A 21,847-nucleotide genomic window follows, 5' to 3' on the forward strand; every position below is an offset into this window, starting at 1 on the left:
CGTACACTCATTTGTTTCTGTGCTTTTTTCTTTTTCTCTTGTATACAATGGTCCATTATTTCCATTAGAATAGCAGAAAATGTTGATGGGAATGTTGGAGAATCTTACTGAGTATAAGCTTATTTTTTTTTGTTTTTTTGTTGTTGTGATGTCATCTTTCATGTACTGGGTGTTTGTCTTAGCAGTGCACGGTTGTGGCGTGAGTTTTGATTGCTTAGCTTACCATAACTGCAAAATTACTGGGGTTTTCGGTTTTACTTGTAACCATAACATCCCTTAACAATGTTTTTTCACATATGTATGTAGAATATGAAAGCGTAGAGCTTGTATGTGCTATTTGGAAATTTGCCAACCAAATAATGCTGGAACATAAATGCATAATCCTGATAAGTAAAGTGTGCTTTTTAAATGTTTCCTAGCTTCTTTTTGACATAACATTTATTTTGTAGTTGATGGAGTTTGTTGGAAACGGCCAACACCCATCCAAGCCTTGGTGCGATGTTGTGAGGTTATTTCCTCTTGGCGAGCCGGCAAGCCGGCTGTACGGGAAACAAAGAAAGTGGAAAGTGTTGTGCCATTTTGCCCTGTGTGACTGCCTGTGGGAACGGGGGAGCCTCCTTGTGGTGGCTGGCCATGGTCCCCATAGGGGGCTAGACAGAGCTGTGTGTGGCCTGCAGTAACCGAGGGGGTGGCCAGGCTTGCAAGTTGTAGCGGCTGTAAGCATGAAGTTCATGCTCATTAGTCCACAGCCTGCATAACGCATCTGGCCTGAGTTTTAATATGTTGTATCGCACACTTGTTTTCTTCTAGTTTAACCAAGGTGCTTGCGCACAGTGACTGCAGGTCCTTTTTACTTTAGGAATTCGTTGAGCTGTGCGCGCCCTTCTAAATAACTGCTGTTTTCAAGCCCTTGATGTGCGCAGAGCAAAGTGCAGTCCATCTGCAGTCCAATGTAGGCCGTAGTCATGGAGTGGTCCTAGTTGTGATGCTGGAAATGCATCTGGGGGACAGGGCCTCTGAATCCTTGTCCTTTTTCTGTTTCTACCGTGTGTTCTGTCATGTTTTCTGCCCAGGAGTCCATGTGGGACTCCTGGCAGTGCAGCTCTCTCTTTTGGTTTGGTGAACAGACCCATGGGATACCCTTATGGCACCCATGGGTAGGGGTACAACCCTGTGCCCCCAGTGTATGTTTTTGGGCACCTGTGGGTGGCCCACAGAGCAGGGTATGGGCTGGTGGCAGCTCCATGCTGAATCTGCCAGGTGCTCTGAGTGTCCTCCATTTTGGGACACCCAGGCCCTGCCATTGGGATCAGTTGATTCCTGATAGAAACAAGATGGCCCCTGTGGCCTCTTGCTTTCTATTGCCTGTTGTCTTGTTTTTCCCAAAGTCCTGGGAAGCCCTGACTCTGTCCCTTCCCCCTGACTGGCTGTTGGGTGGAAGTTCCATATATGGTGTTGTTGTGAAGGCCCAGCTAGACTGACTGGAGCCTTCCCATTGACTGTATGTTGTGGGTACCTCCTGTGGGTGGGACCTGGGTGAATGGAGTGGGTGACCAATATGCACTCCTTGTTGTGGTTGTCTGGTTTCTGGCATGTGAGACAAAGACTGAGACAGCCCTGCCCGAAACTGGCCTGGATGCAGTGTGTAGTGTTGAATGGCTGGGTACTTGTCCCAATCCACATTCCTTGTTGTGAGTGTCTGAAAGGGAGGAGTGTGGCCTGAATGCACTGTGTGCCTGATTGGCTGACTGACTGCATGAATGCCCTGCAGTGTGATTGGCTGCTGTGTGTGTGCCAGCAGTGTGGATGAGAGGCAGAATAGTATATCTGGGGACCTCTCACCACTGGAAAAGTGTTCAGAAGGGACCTTTGGTTGAGAAGAGACCATTGTGCTCCTAAAGCAGCCAGGGAGCTGAGTCTCCACTCTACGAGTAACTGGAACTGCTGATCCTCGACGTCCAGCTGGAAGAAGAAGATTTGCTGTGGCATTTGCTTCGACCGATCCGAAGGCTGACGAGATCGTCGAGGGCTGACCCGAGAGAGGACCTGGTAAGGCGCCCTCTTCCCGTGCTCCGAGGGACCATCGAGCACCGCTCCATCTTCGCCGAAGCGCCCTGGAAGACAGATCCTCGAAAGGCTGTCGACCCGAGACGGGACCGCCGAGGAGATCGAAGTGAAGCACTCGGACATCGACGCCGTCGAAGTCCATTGCCGTCGACCAGGGTTCGCAGGTTTGTGGAACTGCTGGAGGCCCGTCGAAGTTGTGTTGCCCAGCCGTGGCAACCACTTGACGCCGTGCCGCCGACGACCGGAGCCGTCCGCTCCTTTGCCTAAGAACATCCAATCGAAGGACTCTCTCGACCGCTTCGTCGACCTCTTATCCTGCCGGAGAAAGTCGAGGACGACCAACGCGCCGAGGAGAAACCTGCCTGTGGGTTTCCCGCCCCCCGACGACCTCAAAGACTCGGACGACTCGACGCCCTTGCCGGGCTCCCGTCTCTACAATCTTTGCGGTCCAGAACTATTGTCATCGAGGTGCCCCGCACACCTCCGCCTTGCAGGACGCCGACGCCCCGACGCCGACGTCGTTCTACCTCGTTTGTCGACGGACGTTCGACGCCCCGTGCCTCCCGCTTGAAAGGGAAGGCATTCAAGAAGGGCCGTCGATTCCCCGTCGCCGAACAGCGAGTCCCTCGACGTTTGTCGACGCCTTTTCGAGGAACTCGACTCCACCAGATACATTGGGGGGGTAAAAACATTATAGGGGAAAATAAGACTTGCAGAGCAATATATGGACTGGGCTTGTGCTATATCTTTCTTTACAGGTTGCCCAGGTGGGGGGATCTCCACACAGAACTGTGCCTAGTGGTAGGGGTCAGTATTCTGCCTATTGCTCAACCATTTTATTTCCTCTCCTCTCTCTATTGCTGGTTTCCCTCTATTGGTCTGTGTGACATTGTACAGTATTGTTCATGCACTTCAATGAGATCTAGGGTGGTACCACTTTAGGATTGTAAATATTTGTCATTGTAGATTTTGCCGGAGTACAAAGTGAGTTATCATGATGAATGTACATAACCTTAACTTTTGATTATATAAAGCCTGTGTTCTAACCAATACAGAGTGTGGATATTCCTTTGTGGGGGCTTGGGGATACACTGTACTTAAGAACCAGCCTGCATCACCTCCTGAGAAGCTAGGCCTTGATTGCTCGACCATTGCTACCGAATAGAGAATCTTGGCTGGGGTCTCCTGTGCCTCCCCTCCACCATATAGGGAGCGGAAGTACAGACACCCCCAACCGGTCGTTGAGATCCGTTCTCTCACACTAGTGCCCTACGGTTTTAGTCCAGATCTGTCTGATTGCTCTTGCCTCACTCCATTCTTGCCTCACTCTATGGACTGGTAAGTTTTTGCTTCTCCCTAGTGGTGTGTATGTGAGCCCATTGTGTTATTCCTGTTTGGAGAGACAGATTCGGCCTCCTCTCCTGTGCTTTGTCCTAAAGTAGAGGGCTTTCTCAGAAAGATCTACTAGTGGCTCTCTTTGGATTAATTAGCGCGCGTGGGACTGAGGGGCAAACACAAAAAATATAACCTGCGAAGCAGCAAGTCCCCCATACTTAAGGAAATTGCTCCAATGCCGAGGAGTGTGGATACCATGTCCTCGCCCCCTGAGCTCTCAAGTCAAAACATAACCGCGTTATTTCCTTCTAAACCCCAAAAGACGTATAGCCAAGTGCTATCTAAGTCGCATGGCACTGAACATTTTGGTGGATTGGTTGTAGAAGTGATTCAGGTGGACAATGTCCCATCTTCCGACCCCAGCCACGGTGTGGAGCCGGTAAATGCCTCTTTGATGGACAGTTTGGAGGCAGAGATAAGTGCTTTGGCTCTATCTGTGATTTGTTTGGGTACATCACTGAAATGTTTTTAGTTGCAGTGTTACAATTGAGAACTGGAAGACGTTGGATGTGGAGAACACACAGGAGGATCCCCATGGTATCTAGAGATCCTCACAGGGTGGAGATTCTTATTTGCATGAGTCATCCACGTTCGGACGCTCCTCACTGTCTGCATTAAGCTTGGTTTTGCAAGCGTTAATTTGCTTCTGATAATGTTAATTTGGAGGTGCACCCTTTCTGGTGTTTTGGGCGAGATCAATGCTAAATTAGACTCTGTATCTCCAGTCATTCTAAAAATTCAAATCGATGGATAGCCATCATCAGTTGTGGCGGGGTCCTTCTACCTGTTTCGCCTCAGGTGGGGTTCATGTCGGAGGCCTGTGTGAAACAGGCATGGTATCCAGGGAGATGAGACAGAAAACAAAAATATAGTTCAACCAAACTTTATTAATAATCGGGATGGTGTAACGGCTAATGCCATGGCAGGATTTCCCTGCCTAATGAAATCTAAAGGATGCCTGTCAGTAAGTCCAAAAGCAAAAGGTCTGTCTGTGGCAAAACCTATGCTTGGCTTCACAACTATGACAAAACGAGTGGGGAAATGCTCTCAACCAAAAAAGTCAGTGTTCCTAAACAAATGTTCAAAAAGTGGAAAAATGTAAGTTCCTCTAAAGTTATCTGATTCAAGTTCAACACAGTTCCATCTTCCCCTTTCTCCGGCATGGGGTCTGACATGGATTCACATGCTCATGAATATTCGCTGTCCAGCTGGGAATCCTCGGTAAAGGAAAAAACAGTTTCACTTTCACTTCAAAACTATTTCTCCTCCAAACCAATCACTGTCCTCTGGGTCATACTGCCTCCATCCAGTGACAGTCCTCTCCCTAAGCTCCACCCCTGGTGGTCATATTCAGATTTTTACTGCACGCTTCAGTGTTGGGAGTCCTCAAGTTGCTCTCCGAGCTAGTTTCGGGTTTTTTGCAAATTGTTTCCAAAATAGGTAAAGTTTTGACCGATTTTTGCTTTATCGTCTTCAACGGACAGAGACGGTGAAAATATTCATCCACCGTAGGATCATCGAAGTTTAGGCAAGGCCCTGCCTTGGGCCTACTTCGCGCCTTTCAGCATGATTTAAGAGAAGAAGAAAGGTCGAAGCCTCTTCAAACTCTGCATGCAGTGTGGATTAAGAAACGTCTTTGTGGTGGATCGGCACCATAAATGCTTATACTGCCTGCATCCAGACCACGATGCGGGTCCCGATTCGGACAAAAGGTGATGGCCATGACCGTCGACATACACAGTGATCCTGCCCGCGAAAGTATGCGGATAATCCAACAAGGGATAAGTCTGGGGAGGACTCGTCGAAGCCAGCTAAGACTTCGCACCATGCCAAGTCGATGAATGCACTTTGTCGTCTAAGTCAACAACCACCACCACGGCTCTAAAAGAGAGCGGGTCTAGAAAGGAAGTGGCAGCTACCCCACGGGTTTCTTTGCTGCCAAAGTGAGATACTGGTGCGAAGGAGCCGGTCTGACCCAGCAACCTCCTGAGGAAGAGGGAAGCCGTCCAAAAGGTACTTTGGATAAACTGGAGCAGGTCTACTAGAGTACCGTCGAGGGAGAGAATGACCCGCACGATGGACACTGCTCAGACCGTGAAGGGGAGCCTCTGAGGGTGGAGGACCTCTGTCCCCTGTGCGGCCTAGATCCCACTTCACTGGATCCCTTCACCCCTAGACCTAGGGACGTGTCTCTGGACATTCTATCTACACTACACACTTTGGTCACCGGAATCCAGCAAAGGATGCCTCCATCAGGGCCTACACCTCCACGGGAGGTGCTAGAGCCTCTGATGTTAAACTCCCCCCTCGGAAGAGGAAGTTCAAATGGGTCGCTGGTCCTCTGCTTCATCCAACTCCACCAACACTGCCTCATCGTGAGAAGACTTCTCCCAGAGTCCCAGATCCTCTCACAGGCAAGGCACGGACACAGCTTCCACAGATACAGGCACTGATGAGGACGACTTTCATCGCAGCTGACAGAGAAACTCTGCACATGGACGAGCCCCATAGAGCATCCCTGCCAGACGTGGTTAGATCCTTTCATTCAGTCATGTGAAAGGGCTCTGAACTGTTTCAGTTGGCTGTCGAGGAGACTAAAAAAGATGGTTTCCTGTACCAACAATGCAAATCGGGGAGAAAGACCATGTCTAGTCCCTTCATGGACGACATCTCGGCGGAAGGCCTAGCCCTAATGATAAATCAGAGTATGGCTCTGACCAAGCGGGATAGATTGGAGAAAAAATACAGGGTGCCAGATTTGGCTGCCAGGTGCCAAAGGATTTGGTGGTCTCAGCCGCAGCTAGAAAACACTTGGCGAACCAGTCATCGGTAGCCATGGTACCTCCAGACCAGGAGGGGAAGAAGCTGGATCCAATTGGCAAGAGGATAATGTACACGGCAGCCTCTACCATCAAGGCAGCAAATGCCCTAGCCATTTTGTCCCGGTATGACCCGGAACTCTGCTACAAGCTGGGCCCTATACTGGACTTCCTGCCAGAAGACAAGAAGGTTGAGGCCATATAACTCTTTCAGGAAGAGGAGGTGGCCTCAGATCACACTATCACGGTGGCGGTAGACATCGTGGACACAGGATCTCGCCAGATGGGAAACTGGGTGTCTCTGCGCTGTCAAGGTTGGTTGAAAGCTACAAACCTCCACCAGGACGTTCAGAACAAGGTGCTGGATATGCCATGTGACGGGATGAACCTCTTCAGAAACGCGGTCGAGTCTTTGCAGGCAATAAAGACCGACATGATGCAGCAGGGACCATCGTCGTCCTTTCGCTCTTCAAGAGGAAAGCCAGGAAGATCTTCAAAGAGTTGTGGTACCCCCATACAGGCAGCCTTCATGCTTTTCCACTCAAGAAATGTATAAAGGGTAGCTCGCATGGCAGCGGAGGCGCCGTCCGCAGGACAGAGACCCTACCTCCAAGCAGGTATGAACCGGCCGTGACTTCGGGCCCCCACCTACGCACCCCAATGGGAGGCCAGCTGGCGAAGTTCATCAGCACATGGGAAAAGGTCACCAAGGACAGATGGGTGCTGGATGCTCTCAGACAGGGGCACACCTTGGAGTTCCAACACAGGTGACCTCGCATCACTCCGGTTCAGCAAAGGAACTACACAGGCCCAGCTTCTGCAGGAGATGCGGTCCATTTTGCTGAAGGGTGCAATACAACCTGTTCCCCCATCAGCTCTGGAGTATATTGCAGATACTTTCTAGCTTGAAAGAAAACTAGGTTGGAGGCCGATTCTGGATCTGCGTCGTCTCAACAGAGGGTGAGAACCATACAAGGTAAGTTGCAGCGATTGTCGTCGGCCCAGACGGCGACAATGCAGTCCATCAAGTTGCTTCTGGACATGTCCTCCTGCATCAGCCTTGTTCGCCTCTGAAGACTGCGCATGAGACCTCTCCTGGAGTCCTGTATGCGAGATGCGTGCAGGGTTGGAAGTTTATGGACAAGATCTCCCTCAACAAGGAGTTCCGTCGTGTGATACGGTGGTGGGGTTTTCAGCAGCATCTCATTCAGGGAGCTCCGTTGCAAGTTTCTCGTTATCAGGAGATGTTCACCACTGACGCCTCTCTAGGGAGATGGGGAGCCCACACCGGACAGTTGCACAGCAGAGGCCTCTGGCAACCGGAATTAAAGGACCTCCACATCAACATCCTGGAACTTCAGGCCGTATTCTGGGCCCTCAAGTCTTTTCTGCCATCGTTGAAGGACAAGATGGTGAGGATCTTCAGAGAACAACACCACCATGTTCTACCTCCGTAAACTGGGGAACCCACTCACCGGCACTGTCCAAAGAGGCCCAGGGCTTGTGGCGATGGGCCATTTGTCAAGGCATATTCCTCGTTCCGTTTCACGAACACCGTTCCGTGTCAAGAACACTGTTGCAGACTCGCTCAGCAGGGAACTGCGTTTCTTCCCCCGAGTGGGAGCTTTGCCAGGACCAGGTGAAACTTCTGTTCAACAAATGGGGCAGCCCCAGATCGACCTCTTTGCGACGCCGGCAAACACCAAGTGCCAGAGGTTCACCAGCAGGTTCCCTCAACTGAGGAGCTTTGGGGAGATGCGTTCTCGTTCCCTTGGGAGGGACGGTGCCTGTATGCTTTTCCTCTTTCCCCTCCTGTTACCTGCAATCAACACACTCGGACTGTGCCACTGTGGGATGATACTCGTTGCCCGAGCGTGGCCGAACCAAATCTGGTGTCCTGACCTGCTGCGTCTGTCAGTGGCCCCTTCAGGCTACCACTGTCCCTGGACCTTCTCGCCAAAGAAGGGGGGGCGATTCTGCATCACTACCCAGAGTCCCTGAACCTGAGCGCATGGCTCCTGCAGCCCTAGAGTTTGGTGGTTATGCTCTTCCTGATGAATGGAAGGAGATCCTGGCCAGGGCTTCATTAATGTTGAAGTATTACGGGCATGATTGGAAAACGTGTGATGTGGGACTTTGAAGATTATCCTGCTGTGGATAGCAGCCCCGCGGCTTCTACCATACTTGGCCAAAGAAGGACTGGCTCATGCCTCCATCAAGGTGCATCTTGCCGCCATATACAGGTACACCAGGTCTCCAGGCAGACCTTAGCTGTGGTCTGTGATGGAGACCTGGTATCACAAGTAGATCCTGACACAAGAGCTGCAAGTTTCAAAACCTTGTTTGATGGTTTAAAAGTGGTTAGAAAACTCCTATCTTGCCCTGTAACTAATATGGGAGTAATCTCGACCATCAAACAAAATGAAAGTCAGTCCTTAGTCAAAATAAAATGGCCTATACCAATACACCTTATGCCTGCCCTCTTTCTAATACAATAAATGTGTAATGGGAATGTTTAATGCAAAAAGGAAAATACATGTTAAGGTATGGCTGAGTAAACTCCCTTCCCCATGTTTTGTAGCACAGTTTCCCTCTGCCGGGCTCAAACCTTTCAATCACAATTTGTGGGGGTCCCTTACCAAGCTTCAATCGCACCTTCATAGGCTTGCCTCCGTCGCGCTCGAGCCTCTTTCACCTTTCCTTTCGCTGCTGAAGACTTCTGAAACTTTAAGGCTTTTGCTCTTTCCTCGGCATGACCACTTTGACCTTCTTTCTTAGATATGATATGACTTTTTCTCTCCTACTCAGCGGCCTCTTGGGAAATGTAGTTTCGAGCAGCGTACTTCAAAGTTCAGATATCGCTCCCATCCAGGTCCACCTCTTCTGGGATCAAGCCTAACAGTTCAAATCTTGCATCTCAGTTTCTTTCTCTTCCTGCCACTTCTACAGCATCAGACCTTTCACAGAGACTTTCGGTTGGGCAATCTTCTTTTGCCGGACCACATGTGGTGCTAACTAAGTTCTTTGGAGCGCCTTTCGAACCTATGCATCAGGTCCCGCTCCAATTTCTCTCATGGAAGAGAGAGGCCCTTTATATTCAAGTTGCGAGGGTGGTACTGCGTACACACACCACCTTCATGCCAAAGGTGCCTTTGGAATTCCACCTCAGTGAGCCTTTGGTGTTACCCAAAAGCAATGGCCCTTCCCTGGCCACCTGGACAGTGTGGAACCCAGGGCAGTAGGTGTGAGCGTACCTGCAGGTTTCTCACACCTGTCAGAAAATAGTAGGAAAGAGACTCTCCAATAGGCGTGGCATCAATGTGTCCACGAAAAGTAAAGTAGAAACGGTGTAAATTGGGGACCCGTGGCTCCAGAAAATGTATTTGTATCATTTTACGTGCCACTGAAATACGTGAAAGAAGTCTATCCCCTCATACTAAACAAAGAACTGAGGGTGGAACTGCTACATTGATCTCTCAGGTCGATTCTGATATATGTTTAGAGAAGGTGTGGAGCAATAACAGCCCGATGGTTGCAGCATCCAAAGCAAGAAAGAAGCGCAAAGGTGGTAGTCCAGGTGGTAGCAGTGTGTCTGAAACAGTTAAGGCCTCCGATTACTCTCAGGTGGAAAGTGGACCAATTATGATTTGTGACTCTCAGGACCGACTTGATAATTTGGTCACTTTCTTTGGTCCTGGGGGTGCAGGAATGGCTCACCTGCTAAGTTGGGGGAAACAAAAATTGGTGGTTGAGAGGAAAAGAAGTACAAAGATATAAGGTGATTTTTGGTGACATCTCACACAATGGTATTGTTGCGTAGTCCAGGTGTCAGAGGTATTGATGGAGGGATTCACAGTCACATTTAGCTATCTCAAAGTGTTTAAATACGTTGTTGACTTTCAAGAAGGTAAATGGTGCCCTACAAGTTGAGCAGAGATCAAGTGAAAATGCCGTAGCCAATCGGTTTCGGGGGGCAAGCTGGTTTGGTTCACTTGAGCGAGTTAACTTGCTGATTATTAACTTATATCGTCTATCATGACAAAGTGGCTCTACCTATGAATAGAGCAAGATTATTATACATTCTAAAAGACATTCCCTCGTCTGTTATCACCTTGGCTCATTTGAAGTGGTTTGAAATTAATGAGGATGATTTGTCCAATGACTGTAGGGTGCATTCCTACTCAGAATTTCTTTGGGGTATGGTTTTGGGGGCACAAGAGGTTTTAGTGAGAGGGTACGATATAGTTGTTCCCAAAAGAGGGTTGTGTGATGAAATGGGGGGAAGTGGTTGATCCTCTCAAATTAGACAAGAGTTAAACGGGGAGCTTTTAAAGTTTTCTGTGAAGTAGATGCATCCGGTTGGAGACATGTTTTCTCTCAGAATGAACCTACACATTCAGAAAAAGAGTGGAGTTGGTTACCTAACATTCATTCCGATTTTGGGTGGAGACCGTGTTTTTAAGGATAAAATAGTGTCTCTCTGTTGTTGGAATACCAGGTGGTTTAAATATTTTATGAACTGTTATTCTTAAGCTGCTAAGTCCCAGATAATGGTCGATCTAAATCTGTCTTTTCCTGACACAGCCACCAGATTTTGAGGGTGTCTTGAATACGTGGGATAATGGATGTCTAATAACTGGCTTGACCTAAACACAGAAAACTGAGGTGCTGCTGGTGGGACCTATAGCTGGCCATCTGATCTGGGTCCTCTTACATCTCGTTTCCTCTGTGACAGACCTTGGAGTAAAAATCTCAGTATCTCTATCTGCTGAACTCCAGATGGGTGCAATCGGTCAGAAAGGGTATTTTCAGCTAAAAATCGTGCGTACGATCCTTCTCCATCTTCCGTCTCAATATAAAGCTACAGTGCCATCCTCTCTTGTGATGGATTATTGTAACACCTTACTCTTGGCGCAACCCGTTTATCACAGCACATAGAAATGTTGCAGATTCTGCAGCGAGAGTGCCACCTCCACGCCTAGGTGCTGTCCAATTTCTCTGGTGCTTGGCCTTCTTCACTGGCTTCCTGTGGTAATGTGTGTTCAATTTAAAGCACTCTGTTTGGTCGACCGCGAGGCCTATGGCTCTGGAGCAGAATATTTGCAGGCAACATTTCATCTGTATATTCCGGCTCGGATGCTTCGCTTAGCTGATGCTCGTCTCAGCGATTGGACGCTGTTCTTTCTCAATGGCTGCGGCTCAGCTGTGGAATTCTATTCCACAAACCCAACATTGAAGAGCATTATAAGTTTCAGCGGTTGCTGAAAACCTATCCTTTGTAGTTCCTCACTCTTGCTTGCCTCACTCTTGCTTTTTAGCGTCATGTTGTTTAGCATGAAAGCTGTCTGAAGCAGCTCTGTGGGTGTGGCTTGAAGGCTGGTTGGTCGATCCTGTGAAAGCTCTGCTTGCATTCCACAGTTCCATACAGCCTTTCCGCTAATCAGTCCCCGGCTGGGGTTCTCTCCCTGCGGCGTATGCTGCTGTTCCTGCTTGCCCCGTGGTGGCTTGGTGTTGCTTAATTGCTCTGTTGAGGGCCAGTGGGGCCATGCCAGGTAGTATTGCTGTCGCCGGGGGGGGACGTGGAGGCCGGCTGGAAGTCTGGCGCTATTACTTCTGCATTTGTATAGTGAGCCCACTTCTCCATCGCTGGGGGCCCGATGGGTCTGCTTATTGTTATCCTAGTAGACGACAGCTTGGTATGCTGTTGTTGGGGGGGGGAGGGAGTGTGAAGACCCTAAAATGGGGGTGAAGTTTAGATTTGGATTTTGAATTTGTTCTCTTCTTCATTTCTCCTTCCTCTTTCCTGAGGTGTTTGATCTAGACATGGCACCCTGCGTGAGATTCCCTCCCCTCAGAGGAACCAAGCAGCTGTAGTGAGGACTGTTAATATCCACAAGAGAAGCATTGATCTAGACATGGCACCCTGCGTGGGATTCCCTCCCCTCGGAGGAACCATGAGGACTGTTAACATCCACAGGAGAAGCATTGATCTAGACATGGCACCCTGCGTGGGATTCCCTCCCCTCGGAGGAACCAAGCAGCTGTAGTGAGGACTGTTAATATCCACAAGAGAAGCATTGATCTAGACATGGCACCCCGCGTGGAACTTCCTCCCCTCAGAGGAGCCAAGCAGCTCTAGTGAGGACTGTTAATATCCACAAGAGAAGCATTGATCTAGACATGGCACCCTGCGTGGGATTCCCTCCCCTCAGAGGAACCATGAGGACTGTTAACATCCACAGGAGAAGCATTGATCTAGACATGGCACCCTGCGTGGGATTCCCTCCCCTCGGAGGAACCAAGCAGCTGTAGTGAGGACTGTTAATATCCACAAGCGAAGCATTGATCTAGACATGGCAGCCTGCGTGGAACTTCCTCCCCTCAGAGGAGCCAAGCAGCTCTAGTGAGGACTGTTAATATCCACAAGAGAAGCATTGATCTAGACATGGCACCCTGCGTGGAACTTCCTCCCCTCAGAGGAGCCAAGCAGCTCTAGTGAGGACTGTTAATATCCACAAGAGAAGCATTGATCTAGACATGGCACCCTGCGTGGGATTCCTCCCCTCGGAGGAACCAAGCAGCTCTAGTGAGGACTGTTAATATCCACAAGCGAAGCATTGATCTAGACATGGCACCCTGTGTGAGATTCCGTCCCCTCGGAGGAACCAAGCAGCTGAAGTGAGGACTATTAACATCCACAAGAGAAGCATTGATCTAGACATGACACCCTGCGTGGGATTCCCTCCCCTCAGAGGAACCAAGCAGCTTTAGTGAGGACTGTTAACATCCACAAGAGAAGCATTGATCTAGACATGGCACCCTGCGTGGGAATCCCTCCCCTCAGAGGAACCAAGCAGCTGTAGTGAGGACTGTTAATATCCACAAGAGAAGCATTGATCTAGACATGGCACCCTGCGTGGGATTCCCTCCCCTCGGAGGAACCAAGCAGCTGTAGTGAGGACTGTTAATATCCACAAGAGAAGCATTGATCTAGACATGGCACCCTGCGTGGGATTCCCTCCCCTCAGCGGAACCAAGCAGCTGTAGTGAGGACTGTTAATATCCACAAGAGAAGCATTGATCTAGACATGGCACCCTGCGTGGAACTTCCTCCCCTCAGAGGAGCCAAGCAGCTCTAGTGAGGACTTAATATCCACAAGAGAAGCATTGATCTAGACATGGCACCCTGCGTGGGATTCCCTCCCCTCAGAGGAACCATGAGGACTGTTAACATCCACAGGAGAAGCATTGATCTAGACATGGCACCCTGCGTGGGATTCCCTCCCCTCAGAGGAACCAAGCAGCTGTAGTGAGGACTGTTAATATCCACAAGAGAAGCATTGATCTAGACATGGCACCCTGCGTGGGATTCCCTCCCCTCAGAGGAACCAAGCAGCTGTAGTGAGGACTGTTAATATCCACAAGGGAAGCATTGATCTAGACATGGCACCCTGCGTGGGATTCCCTCCCCAAAGGGAAGCATTGATCTAGACATGGCACCCTGCGTGGGATTCCCTCCCCTCAGAGGAACCAAGCAGCTCTAGTGAGGACTGTTAATATTCACAATAGAATCATTGATCTAAACATAGCACCATGCATGAGATTACCTCCCCTCCTAGGAACCAAGCAGCTGCAGCGAGGACTGTTAATATCCACAAGAGAAGCATCGATCTAGACATGGCACCGTGTGTGAGATTACCTCCCCTCATAGGAACCAAGCAGCTGTAGAGAGGACTGTTAATTTCCACAAGAGAAGCATTGATCTAGACATGGCACCCTGCGTTGGATTCACTCCCCTCTGAGGAACCAAGCAGCTCTAGTGAGGACTGTTAATATCCACAAGAGAAGCATTGATCTAGACATGGCACCGTGCGTGAGATTACCTCCCCTCATAGGAACCAAGCAGCTGTAGTGAGGACTGTTAATATCCACAAGAGAAGCATTGATCTAGATATGGCACCCTGCGTGGGACTCCCTCCCCTCGGAGGAACCAAGCAGCTGTAGTGAGGACTGTTAAGATCCACAAGAGAAGCATTGATCTAGACATGGCACCCTGCATGGGATTCCCTCCCTTCGGAGGAACCAAGCAGCTGTAGTGAGGACTGCCCCCATGGCTCTCAATCATGCTCTTCTGTGACCGACAATGGTGGAGTAACCTCAGAATCCCCTGCTGGGCTGGGAGATGTTGCCAAAATAGGTGATTCGGGTCCCTTACTGCACAACCCTATAACTGACGCTTGTGGTGGTGCTGAGTCGTCTGGTCTATTGTTCTTTCATTTCCCCCAAATTATGTTCTGATTTAAGGGAGGAAATCACTACCTCGTCTGGGGAAATTCTGAGTTGTAATGGTGAACACCCTGGCAAGATGGACCAGCGTTCCTCCATCCAATGGCAGCTAGCAAAGGAAAGAATATCCTTGGAGCTCCTCCAATGTCGAAACTCCTATGATTTTTGTTTATGGCTGGAGTCACTGGCCAGTTGCCACACTGGTACGTCCTGCCATGGTGGATAACTTCTTCAAAAGATTTCTTGGACCATATTCTATGGTGAATATGGGCTGTCAAACCTTGCAGCAGGAATTTGTTCCTCCTGTGGTTGAGGATACAAATAGCCAGACTAAGTTAGGTGTGTTGAAAATCACCCAGGCGCCAACAGTGGGAGATGTGTTACAATCCTCTGACGCTTCTATGTCAGCATCCACTGTTGATGGTTCAGACAGGTCAGCTCCGAAGGGGCTGGTTCTGGTGGATACCGATCTGGGCCCAGCCTCCTTTTCTGCTGTTACTGGAGTCTGCACCAAACCTAAACCCAGTCCTCTTAGATTGGATCGACTCGGGAAAACTGGGATGCCACATATTGCAGATAAGTCACAAAGAGAGCTTGTTCTAGATCCAAGAAACATTATTATCACCAACATATTGCCACCAACGGAGTCAGAACCCAGAGAGGCACTTGGGAACAAGGTGTTGGCCAGGCTTTGTGAAAGAATTGGACAAGGGATTGGCAGAGGATGGTATCTGAAGGTCCTGCGTAGGATCAAGTTGGGGGAGTGCTGTACGCAAGCCAACAGGGACTGTATACTCATTGGCTGCAGCCACAGTATCTTCCGTGCCAACAAATTATTTCCTTAAACTATCCTGCGATTTGAAATTGATAGAAACCGTGTGCTCTATGAATATATTACAACATAAAACATGAATCCTCAAATGTTGACAGATTAAAGGATTGTAAAATTGTCCTTCTGCAAAAAAAACATGGTTATGTCCGTCTCCTTTGATGGCTTCGTAACTGCTGAAAAAAAGCAAATAAATGAAAAAGCCGCCAATAGTGGCTTATTAATAGCAGTAAAGAATGACGTAAATCTGTAGGCTGAAGAATGGTAGTCACCACTTATCTTGCCCCATTCTGTTCACCAGGTAGTACAACGTTTTTATTCTTTTAATTAATATTGGATATTTATTGTACACACCTACCATACATCTTTCCTTAATGTACAAGAGAAATAAACCTCTTTTGTCGTCCTTAATAACTATCAATAATCACTATGGTTAATCAATAACATACACTGGATACAACTGCTATAAACAAACATGTTGTGTTTTGCTGCAACTGTTGTGCATAAACAGGTTATCATATAATGTTCTGTTTTAAACAGAATTTGCTGCTTCTTGCCCTTCTTTCCCCAAATGAAGTCTCAATGGAGACGTGGAATCCCCGCTCGGTTCCAGTCCACTGGATATAAATACTGCAACCTTTCTGTTAGTCGTTGCACTGTCAGGAATACCTTTTTTACTTTAAGAAAACAAATCCTTTAAAGAAGACTTACCGGTGTCCTGGGAGCCCATTTCTCCAGGATGATGATGAGCTGAACCTCACTAGGCCCTCCTGCACTTTGTTTTCTTTGCGCTACTGTGTGGAAAAAATTAAAGCTTTGGGATCATATTGAATCATTGGGAAGATGAGTGTGTTAAAACTGTGTAAGGGATATGCAAATACACTAGTTGGACCCCACCCACCATTGACATGACTTCCCAATGTGGTGAAATCTACATCTTTGTCTTTTAGATCTAGTCTGTTAGATTTTAGGTTAAAACGCCTCCCAACTTTGGAAGTACTGGGCTCGTGTTTGGGATGGAGTATCGTAGAAGAACCTGCAGATTATTGAAACCATCCAGCATTTTATTTTTAAAAGGTGGGATTTTGGTACAGAACGTTGTTTTATTCATATATGGATATTGTATTTACTGAGAATGTATGGAGATGATTGAGCACAAAACCTTTATCCCTAAAATTGTTGTGATTGCATTTTTAGATGAGATCTCTGTACTATTGGGAGACATCCCTTCTCTTTCAAAAGAAGTCATTAGCATAAACCAGTGATTTTATTGTGTGTGAGAAATGTTATATTATGGTGAATAGAGGTGGGTGTTATTGATTTTATTGGGAATGCTTTATGGAGTGTAATTGTAAGAATGTATATCTGTTTTGTGATTTATTATGAAACTGTTAATGTATGAATTGTTTTATTAGAAATTTGTGAAACGTTTTATTTTAAAACATGACACAATAAACAATAATAGTTTATTTTGTAGCATAATCTTGGGTCCTAAAAGTAGTGTCTAACTATGAACAAAACACAGTATTTCAGCTGACTGTCACATCTGATCCGTCACTGTTGTATTATGTTTTATCATTGGGGCGTTCTCTACCACTCATTGAGATACTTGTCCTGGATGGATGGGACTTCAAATTCCTAACAGTAAGCACATGATAACAATTTACTAGACCACAACGCTAGTACTGAGAACCAGTCTGCCTGTTAAATGTTATGCCTGTGATTTTGAACATCTATTGGTAATAATGTGAATCTCCTTTTAATTCTGTAGGCAATTGATGCCCAGGAAAATGCAACAACGATTCTGTTAATTTACCTGATCGACTAAAACAGTTCAAAGCTTCACTGATAGTGTATCTACACATCTCGGAAGGATGCAAGTCAAGGAACTCATTGGATTTTCAAAGTAATAAGGACTTGGGATTGGAGAAGCCTATTGAATACTTAAGGGCTTTCTCCCAAACACCTGCATGGTAACTTCAAGAATCCTATCACTTATATACAAATACATATGTACAATGGTTCTCTCATCATAATAATAGTGTATTAAGTTGTGTAAAAATAGCTTATTGTTCATGATTGAACATATTCAATATAGTGGGTGTGTGAATATACAGGTATTTTACGTAAAGAGTTTGTTAATCCCCTGTGAACGCAAATTGGCAATTAGTGTCCATGCACTGAGTGTGCAGAAACCTTCAGTAGGAATCAGTGTTTTTTGCCACCTGAGCTGATGTACAGACGTGAAACCTCATTTGTGCCCTGGTTGCAGATAAAGTTAGTCTGAAGGGTGTTCTTATTTACCAACAGAGAACACATACAGGTGTGAAACCTCATCTGTGCACTGAATGTGGGAACATGTTCAATGGGAAGGAACCTCTTGTTATTCATCAAGACATACATACAGGTGAAAAGCCCCATCAGTGCCCTGAATGTGGGAAACGGTACAGTTATCGGAGACATCTTATTGACCACCAGAGAACACATACAGGTGAGAAACCTTATCACTGCACAGAATGTGCGAAAAGCTTTGGTCAGAAGATATATCTTAAGTACCACCTGAGAACACATACATGTGAGAAACCTCATCAGTGCACTGACTGTGGGAAGAGATTCAGTCAGAGGAGTAATCTTATTATCCACCTGGCAACACATACAAAGGAGAAACTACATCAGTGCACAGTCTGTGGGAAAAGGTACAATCAAAAGAGTAGTCTTATGTATCACCTGAGAACACATACAGGTGAGAAACCTTATCAGTGTACCGAATGTGGGAATGGCTTCATAAGAAAGGAGTGTCTTATTTCCCACCTGAGAAAACATACAGGCGAGAAACCTCATCTGTGCACTGACTGCGGGAAAAGATTCATTCAGAAGAGCAGTCTTGTTTGCCACCAGAGAACGCATACAGGTGTGAAACCTCATATCTGCACTGAATGCGGGAAAGGTTTCAATGCAAAGGGATCACTTAATCGCCACCTGATAACACATACAGGTGAGAAATCTCATCCATGCAGCGAATGTGGGAAAAGCTTCAGTGTGAAGGGATCTCTCATTAAACACCTGAGAATACATACAGGTGAGAAACCTTATGAGTGCACTGAATGTGGGACATTTTTCAATGCAAAGGGACTTCTAATTCGTCACTTGAGAACACATACAGGGGAGAAATCTCAGTGCAGTGAGTGTGGGAAAAGTTTCAGTCAGAAGGGTTCTCTCATTAAGCACCTGAGAATACATACAGGCGAGAAACCTTATGAGTGCACTGAATGTGGGAAAAAGTACAATCGGAAGGAAGGTCTTGTTCAGCACTTGAGGACACATACAGGCGAGAAACCTTTTAAGTGCCCTGAATGTGGAAACGCATACGGTCATAAAAGCAGTCTTATTGACCATCAGAGAACACATACAGGTGAGAAACCTCATCAGTGCACTGACTGCGGGAAAAGATACAGTCAGAAGAGCAGTCTTATTGACCATCAGAGAACCCATACAGGTGAGAAACCCCATCAGTGCACTGACTGCGGAAAAAGATACAGTCAGAAGAAAAGTCTTATTTACCACCTAAGAACACATACAGGTGAGAAGCCCTATGAGTGCACTGAATGTGGGAAAGGGTTCAAAGCAAAGGGACCTCTTATTCGTCACCTGAGAACACATACAGGTGAGAAATCACATCAGTGCTCTGAATGTGGAAAACGTTTCAGTCAGAAGGGAGATCTCAGTAAGCACCTGAGAACACATACAGGAGAAAAATCTCATCAATGCTCTGAATGTGGGAAAAGTTTCAGTCAGAAGGGAGATCTTACTAAGCATCTGAGAACACACACAGGTGAGAAACCTTATCAATGTTCTGAATGTGGAAGAAGGTTCAGTCATAAGTGCAGTCTCATTGTCCATCAGAGAACACATACAGGTGAGACGCCTCACCAGTGCCCTGACTGCGGGAAAAGATACAGTCAGAAGAGCAGTCTCATTGACCATCAGAGTACACATACTGGTGAGAAACCTCATCAGTGCCTTGACTGCGGTAAAAAATACAGTCAGAAGAGAGCTCTTACTTACCATCTGAGAAAGCATACAGGAGAGAACCTTGTAAATGCACTGACTGCGGGAAAAGGTTCAATCTAGAGATGCAACCTGTTAACCACCAGAGAACACATTCTGATGCACTCACCTCTTCTAAAAGACTTTAGTGCAGTGAGACTTAAATAATAATTGAGATTCATGAGTAGTGACCAAAACCGTAAAGGCACATCCCCTCAGCGCTTCAGTTTTGATTGGCAGCTAAACAACTGTATTGCACAGAACCTATCACAAATATTGCTGGTTATGACTGACAGAAGCACTGGTCTTTGGAAATTCACCCCTCCTGGCATTTTTATGAATGGTAGACCCTGCATCTGTTGCAAGTAGCCATCCTATGAAACAGTGCCTGAGGGCCAAAGGCAAATGGAAAAGGGAGGAATTCTTAAAGACATGGTGGTTGAATTAATGAACATAGACTCGTCGGCTACTTTGGAGCACTGTCATAGTTTTGTACCAAGAAAACATTTTTCACTTAAGTAGTTGTATTTGGTGCCATAGAACATGAGGTTAACAAGCACTCTAGAACAAAATAAATCAGAGAGCTTGTTACACCATCTCTACAGATGCACTGCATACTGACCACGTTTACGCGCTAAACCATGGACAAATATTCCCCAAATAATTAACAATAAATCATCCAAAAAATAGCAGACACATTGGAGTTCTTCAATTGTGACTGCCTGATCTGAACAGGAACTATAAGGCAATTAAAACACGGTTCATGAATGACTAGTTGCAACTTTATTTGTATACCCACAACTTCATAAACAGGAGTAAAATAATGCAACTTCAATATGCTTCCTGGAACCCTTGCAATCTCACAAATCTGGACTCCATTTATGCTGCGCCTGTACAACACTGCTTTAACATTCACTTGAAATGTTTTGGTCTTTTATTGTCTACGTGTATTTTTCTAGCAAGTGAGGACAACAATGTTATTATGTTGATGAAATTATTGTTTTTAATGTGTGTTTTTTTTATCAATTGGTATATTATGAATTTGTTAAGGAATTGATTTGTTGTTACTCGTGTAACTTGAATTACTTTTATCTGTGTTTGTTTCTATAGTGCAAAGGTTAAATTAAACTATAAGTACTTAATAAACACAATAAAAAAAACATAAACTGCTCTGAATTTCTCAGGCGAGTGTGTTTTGTATGGAACTCCTTTGATCTTAAATCTGCAACCTTTGTCCTTTTGTGGAAAATTCCTCATCTCTAGCCCAGTCCTATCAGGATCATGAAAGTCTCTAACACTATTGCTGCCCATTACTGGGCCACATGAGATTAGCAGACAGTTCCCTGGCCTGGGATTGTCTTATATGGGTACACATTAAAGAAGAGAGGGTGCAAAGGACACTGTTTAAACACTTTTTTAGAAGAACTTTGTTGAGTGTGATGAGCAAGCTGAATATGTCAAAGGTTTTTCATTGTATCATGTGTACATTTCTATGACAAAGTACCTTTTTGTGTTAATTGCAGGAACTGTCAATTGAATAGAAATATTCACTGTGCTCAGATGAAATCCAAGTCCTGCATCACCTGTTTTCATTAATTGGGTATTCCTCCATATGTTAGTTTTATTGTTGAATGGGTGTGATTTTGAACTCTTTTATGTTCAGTTGTGTAAGTTACATTCATGTATTTTCTTCACTGATTTAGGCACTCTTGTTGATTTCTGTTTAAATGTCTTGCCTGCCGTCCCAACCAAAGTACCCTGATTTCACTTTCCTTTTTTGTGTCTTAGGTATACCATTTCTAATAAAAAGGACATTTCCTCTTGGATCCCAGTTATTCTTGTGCACTGGTCCCATATTGAACTGTTTTACTCTTTTAATGTTTTGTTTTTAAATTAATTTGTGATCTGGATAGATGTATGGCTCCTATTGATTATTTCCTTCAGGTTTTAGAGTTAAACATGTGTCCGACAACATTTTCCACTAGAGTACATGGAATTAAACATTTTCCTTAAGCTTGTATTTCCCTCAATTATATGAAGTGAGTTGATGGCAGAACCAGCTCCCGCCACGATTTGAAGGACCGCTCTGTGTCTTGACAAACTCATTCAGCTTTCCCTTGCTGTTGACCCTTTTAGAATCATAAAGATTGGCTCTCTTGTGGGCACTAATTGCAACTCCTGAAACCTTATCTGGGCTTGCAAAGTCTGTTCTCCCACTGGCCTTCTTTTGAGGTGGGCCATGTACTATTCATGTGTTACTCAACCTTTGTTGGCGAATGTTTGATGCTGTTCTTTTTTAACTGCCCACTAGATGGCATTGGAGTAGCAGAGAAAAAGGGGTATGATTCCATAGAGATCCTGGCCTTGCCACGAACCTTCCTCTATGGTCTGGTGATGTGATTAA

General features: G+C 46.3%; 1 protein-coding gene across 1 annotated transcript in view; it reads left to right on the plus strand.

Moving 5' to 3' along the window:
• The window catches only part of LOC138452714 (zinc finger protein 850-like), a 354,959-nt gene extending 333,690 nt beyond the window's left edge, over positions 1-21,269 (plus strand). The window contains exon 3 of the mRNA XM_069605063.1: positions 17,653-21,269. Within this exon, the coding sequence (XP_069461164.1) occupies positions 17,653-19,527 (1,875 nt within the window). The 3' untranslated portion in view covers positions 19,528-21,269. The remainder of the gene's footprint in view (positions 1-17,652) is intronic.
• The last annotated feature ends 578 nt before the right edge of the window (positions 21,270-21,847 follow it).

The sequence above is a fragment of the Ambystoma mexicanum genome, chromosome 4p (genome assembly GCF_040938575.1).
Source record: "Ambystoma mexicanum isolate Mex_15411 chromosome 4p, UKY_AmexF1_1, whole genome shotgun sequence".
In the NCBI taxonomy this organism is placed as follows: domain Eukaryota; kingdom Metazoa; phylum Chordata; class Amphibia; order Caudata; family Ambystomatidae; genus Ambystoma; species Ambystoma mexicanum.